The 6,417-nt window shown below is 41.3% G+C and overlaps 1 protein-coding gene across 3 annotated transcripts in view; it reads left to right on the forward strand.

The window, feature by feature from the left end:
• The window catches only part of ip6k1 (inositol hexakisphosphate kinase 1), a 28,972-nt gene extending 23,744 nt beyond the window's left edge, over nucleotides 1-5,228 (forward strand). For 2 of the 3 annotated variants that reach the window (XM_080788240.1, XM_080788241.1), the window contains exon 9: nucleotides 1,176-5,228. In XM_080788240.1, the coding sequence (XP_080644366.1) occupies nucleotides 1,176-2,015 (840 nt within the window). In that variant the 3' untranslated portion in view covers nucleotides 2,016-5,228. The remainder of the gene's footprint in view (nucleotides 1-1,175) is intronic. The other variant, XM_080788242.1, reaches the window with a different exon arrangement.
• The last annotated feature ends 1,189 nt before the right edge of the window (nucleotides 5,229-6,417 follow it).

Consider the following 6,417-nt stretch of genomic DNA (forward strand, 5'->3'; position numbering starts at 1 on the left):
ATTCTACAGCATGGCCATTGTTGTTGTTCAGTTCTGAGTTTGTGTGCTTCTGCTCTTGTTTGGCACCTGCACCAATTGATCACTTTTGATTGCTGTGGTTTTGCGATCAATGGCAAGACCGTGTTCATTCAGTGTATAATTCAATAACGCAGAGGTGTAGACTAGACCAGTGGTGTTCAACCAGTGGTCCGCCGACCACTTGTCGTTCCAGTTGGTCCCAGGTAACCAAATGGACCCTTATTAGATACAGTATTTACCAGGTTTCATTTTACACTCAAGAGTTAAATCATTGTTAAACATCTGCATTGCTTAATTTACTTAGTCTCTACACAATTAAAGAATGTAGAATAATTGTTATTTTGCCTGTTATCTCTCCTAATGGTACCAATATTAATACAGCGTGGAATTGTGGACAAAGTCTTATCCAACGACAACAACATTTTCTAAGTTTTGAGTGTGTGAGGTCATCAATTGGTGTTCCGTGGCTCAAATGCACAATAAATAATGGGCCTTGATATGAAAAGGGTTGAAAACCACCAAAGCACTTTGAATCGCCTTGTTGTTGAAATGTGTAATACAAATAAGCTTGCCTTGCCTTGCCTAGTAGGTACCAGACAGTGTTGTTATGGGAACCGGTGCCATAGCTGGTGTCAGGTATCATTATCCAAGTATTATCTGTTTACTCCTTTTTGATAAATAACTGGACAATGTGAAGCAAAGGGCAGTTAGGGACCACCAATCAGTTAGTAGATCATCGTTGTATTTGCAAAGGATCCTCAAATCCAGGGTAAACTGTGTCACCTTTCTTTGTCCTTTTTGTTCAGGGCTTGACAGCCGGTGTGGTGGTCTCAAAAACGTAGAGGAGAACTGGCAGAGAAATACATGATCCTTCTTAGACAGAGACTAAGAAAATGTGTTTTTCATGCTCAAAGTGCTCTGAAAGGTGCAAAAAAGCAGCAAACATGTCAGTCATAGGACCTTCCTCAGTGCTGTATAGGTATATAAAAAGACTACCGTATGTATACGGTAGTCTTTTTCTGTTTGCCAATGGATTCTCAAACCGTGTTCTCACACCACAAAGCATCGCAGGCATTTGCAGATACAAAACATAGTTCTTTTTACGTATTGACTTTTATTTGTTAACATATTTTATTTGTTTGATTTTAATTCTGTAGGAACCTGAGGCCCCTTTGGTTCCCAGCACTGAGAAGCCCGCTGCCTGGCAGAAGACTTCACCACCGGCCCCTATAGAAACCGACAGTGGCCCCCGGTCCAAAAATCAACAAGAGGCCCCTAAAGAAATGCAGAGTGGCCCTAGGCCCAAAAATCAACAAGAGGCCCCTAAAGAAATGCACAGTGGCCCTAGTCCCAAAAGTCAACAGGAGACCCCTACAGAAAAACACGGTGGCCCCAGGCCCCAAAATCTACAACAGGACCCGACAGAGAAACACATTGGCCCCTGGCCCAAAAGTCAACAACAGAAGGAAACAACCCGTGGCCCATGGCCCAAGGCACTGCTGGCTCCTGATTGCCCGAAAAAGCAGATTAGTTGCTGTGAGAAGGATGAGTTTGGCATAGAGCAGATATCGGGGTTGGGGCTAGGAGCAGAAGCGGGATTAGGAACCGTGGCAGCATTAGTAGGGGAGCTAGAAGTGGGGTCCGAAAGGGGGACATTCCCCACGCAGAGACCTGGACCAATGACCTCCCAGTCGCCTCCCCCCCAGCACCTCCCTCAGAACTCCTCCACCACCGCCACCATGACAGACTGTGTCCACCAATCAGCAGCCCCTCCTCACCACAGTGACCCTCCCCTCTCCTCCACCACAACGCGGCCCCCTCCTCCCTTCTCAGAGCCCTCCCTGGTGGACGTGCGTATGATCGACTTCGCCCACTCCACCTTCAAGGGTTTCCGAGGAGACACAGCAGTGCATCATGGTCTGGACAAAGGCTACGTGTTCGGACTGGAGAGTCTGATCCATATCCTGGAGGAGCTGAGAGACGAGAACATGATGTAGCACGCACACACACACACACACACACACGGGGAGAAAGTGACCTCATCATCCCTTGCTGGTCTTTATAACACATGGTCTACACCCAACCTGGTATACACATCCCGGTGTACCTAGTCACCACCTGGTCGACACACCTCTTGTCCATTCCCCCAGCAGACAGACAGACAGACGGGAGGACAGTATTTCTCAGGTTTTGCCCTTGGAAATGCACAGTAAAACCCAGAGAGGACAACAACACTTTGATTCTGAGCCAAGCTACATCTCGGCAAACAGATGATCAGACGTGTGTCCTGACTGACAACAAGAGGATTTGGGGGGATCGAAGCAACAACAACAATAATAATGCAGGTTCTCTAGCAACGTTGTCCATCAGAGTTAGTTGACAGACCTTTGGCTCTGTGTCAATGACTTGAAAGGCCAGTGGTGAACTGGTGACATGAGACGGGAGATTCTGCCAGAAGTAATTAAAAGAGCTTGTTTCCAGAATGCTATAATGTGCATCTCTGTACTATCGGTCTATGTACAGTTAGGAGGACATTTTGCTTAATCATTACTTTTAACTTCTTCATCCAATGTGTCAAATTAGGACTTGGGATCTATATGATCCACTATACTACACACAGTATTATCATTGACTTATTATTTAGCAATCTGTCTGTAGATTGCTGGTTTTATATGGTAGTGGATGGATGTCTCTTTTGGTCATAACTGTTGGCAGAATCCCCCCCCACCCCCCACCCCACAGTGTTTTGTCTTTGTCATGTGACTCATTTAATTAAAGTGGGTCGATGTTTAATTAAAGTGTTGACCACCTCTAGCTGTTCTTCAACTTTAGGCTTTAGAAATGACCCTGGTGAAGAAAACCTGTGTACGCCAGACCAGACCTCCAGGACTGGACTAGATTCTGGACCAGTCTAGATTCTAGATCTAGAAGGATCTTCACGAGGCCCTCTAGTGGATACATCTAGAAACAACACCCTCTATCCCTAAACTCTGCTTTGGGATTTTTTTTCCCCTACTGGCTTCAAGCCAAAATAAAATGCTTATTTTATTTTGTATTATTTTATATTGATATTCTATTCTGTTTGGTCCTTTGAAGGTAAGGTCTCTTAACCCCCCCCCCCCCCCCATTGCCTTTCTGAGGCATACAATGTAAGACAAATGATTTATTTTCCTAAATTGTATTTAATTTTTTGTACCTTTTATCCATACATGAAGCTTCCCCCTCCCTTCAACCAACGACCAGAGCTGCTGTGTTGACCCAGGTGTAAAAATACTTTCTGTGGCTAATGGATACATTTCAAAGAGGGTTTAATTTGAGGTACAAAATATACTATTGGCAGGTGTAATTTCCAGGCCTTTATTGACCTGCTGTGTGAAGGTAAATTAATTCAACAATCACAGCAAAACCACAACAAACTAATCCGTAGAACCAATGATGAACGTATACTGTACATGCATTGCCTGTCAACGGTTGACATTATAGCAGTTATGTTTACTTCCAACAGCACTGCAAAAGTATTTCATTTAGACTTTTCATATTTCTTGTTTTATCAAGGAAATTGTAGATTTTATTGTATGTTTATTTAGAAAAGAGCACCTTCACAGGCACCATTTTGTTCCCTAAAACTGTTAAAACAGTTAGACAGGAAATACAAATACAACAAAATGTTGTTAGCTTATCATACTTCTGTTGACCGTGTTGTAAAGTCGAGACGCAGAGCAGAACAGATTATAGGCTGAAATGATGGGAAATGGCTGCTTTTTATATTTTTTCAAAGCCATAGGTCACTCATGAGTATGAGGGTTTAAATTTTTATATTGGTAATAATCTATCGTTAAGTATAAAAGATATTGTCCAGTTGTGTAACTAAGGACTTGGAGGGACAGAGGATAAAGCTTGAAGGCACTCTTCTCTTTTTAAAAGGTCACATTCATGGCTAGGGTTTGGATTTCGGGTAATGCTTTTGATGGGACAGGAGATCATTAAATTAAGTTACTGCCGAGAGTAGGGCAGAGACCTGGAATCATAGTTTGGGTGTCATCATGTAATTGTGTCACACACTGTTCCATTTGGGCTCAGGCAGTGACTGGCATGAGAGAGAGAGAGAGAGAGAGACTTGTGGTTGACACTGCCATCTCCTGTCCAGGTGTGGCACTGCATGTACCAGGGAAAGTCTCCTATTCAAAATACTTGATTTCCTGGTTTTCATTCAAAGTCAAAGAGGGTTAAGAAGTAGCCTTGGGTGTTTGTAGACTTGTTGATGGCAGCCATGAGGAGGCCAGCTTGCCACTGTGGTGGAAGCATGACCACTGTGTGTGTCTGTGTGCACTTTGTGTGTCCATCTGTTTCCTGAGCGTGCTGAGACGAAGTGCTGGTTGATTTCTGCTCCTGTGTGTTGAATAATGGGAGTAGTGAGAAGCTGGGTGTGTGGTGGCTTTATAGGTTTATTTTGTGTAATGCTAGTGTTGATGGTTGGAGGTTTCCCATTTCCCTGGACGAGTCGAGACATTTATTTTTATAGCATTTCACTCAGAGAAAAGATATGTGCTTCATCAGTGAAAAAAATATAAGATATTAATGTCCATATCAGAAAACCTCAGCTCCACCGTCAGGCAATCGGAGAAGGGAAAACAGCACTATAATCAAGTGTACGCCTAAGTGACAGACTTAAGAAAATCTTTTTACCATTTCCATCACATTGTCAGACTTATCAAGTCTATTTTCATATTTTAAATGTTGCTGTCTCACTGCACTGATTGATAAACGACACCTGTATGCGCCCAACTTCAAAGTATTTATTTAATTTTTCATCGTCTCATTATTATTTCCAGTAGTCGGAGGTTTTCTGAAGACAAAATATCGGAGATACAGTATATTCCGATGTGTGTCAACATAAGATAAAAGTGAGTGCTGAGCTGTTTTTATTTTTATTTTTTTTGCAGTGAGAAACCATTCGTCTTTCCAAAGGGATGATGTGTGATTGATCTGTGTTGATGTCATTACCCAGCACTCCATAGATGTGAGAAGAATATATCTTGTAGAAATAAAGAAATATTATATAAATATATTATAATTGTTATTATTATTACTACTACCCCAAATAGCTTTTTTTGTTTTCCTTTATTGTTGTTGCATGGATGAATATTTTTTTAAGGAGTATAATATGACATCTTTGACAACTTTGAATGTGAACTATAAAACATTTATTTAAGAAAATCCAGTCAAGGTTGTGTTGTTTATGTTCATCCTGTTGCACTCTACGCATTTACTTATGTTCATCCTCTTACAAAAAGGTTAATCTTCACCTCTCTGGATGAGCTGTCTGGCTGGCTGTCTACCTGCCGTGAGTGTTGAAGCACCTTTTCTAGCTGTGTGTAAGTGAATTAATCAATTCATATTTTATGTTAATGGTTCTACAAACATTATCATACAATCGTCAAATCAACCAAACATCAACGTTAAACGGGACGAATTCTAACTAAAACCATACATACGATAACTACAGACAACCCAAACGAATAACACACAAATAATCAAACTAATAAATGTAAATGTACAAAGATAGATAGAAGCCTAGAGCTTTACTCACTGACCAGAATTCCAACAAAATATATCCCTATAGTAACTGCATTAACAGGTGGGCTGCCAAATCTTTTGTCTGATAGGAACTTTTTTCTTTTACATTTGATTAACCACTTGAACCCTAGCATCCCCATTCTGAGGAGAACTTTAGACAAAATTGCACTCAACAACATAAATAGACCCTGTACTTTTTCCAATATAAGATATATTTATTCTACTCTGGTATTTCAATTCACTGGGATATTCGAATACTTGTTCCACCTCTGCTCTCAACATTAATAAAGAGTTATTCAGTAATTATACAGAAACGGAACGAACGATCCCTCTTCATAATCCAGACCATAACTGGGTTACTTACTGTAAGTCACTGCTGTCATCCAAAATCTCTGTTCATAAATTACACCTTTACAATCCAGAGGTTATAGTCACTGCAAAACCGTTATTCCCCAACCATATTAAACATAATCCTGTCTCATGTTACAGTATGTTTAGAACAGTCTCTTCTCTCACGAGAACACAAAATAGATTTGTACAGAAGTGTACAGTACTGCCCTACAAAGCCAAGGTGCAGTAACTACGGAAATAAATGGCAGATATTGGGTTTAACCCATTCTGACCTGAGATCAGATTCATACGAGGTTTCCACTGGACACACACTGGTTCTGATTAACCCATTCTGACCTGAGATCAGATTCTAAAAATGTCAGTCGTTCTTCGATTTTTTTCAAAAATAGCAGACCTACAAGCTCGTAGCGCGCCACTCGGTGGCGCGCTATGAGCTTGTAGATCTGCTATTTTTCAATAGCTAAAGCATAA

Source organism: Protomyctophum bolini (assembly GCF_963924005.1).
Source record: "Protomyctophum bolini genome assembly, chromosome: 2".
Classification (NCBI taxonomy): domain Eukaryota; kingdom Metazoa; phylum Chordata; class Actinopteri; order Myctophiformes; family Myctophidae; genus Protomyctophum; species Protomyctophum bolini.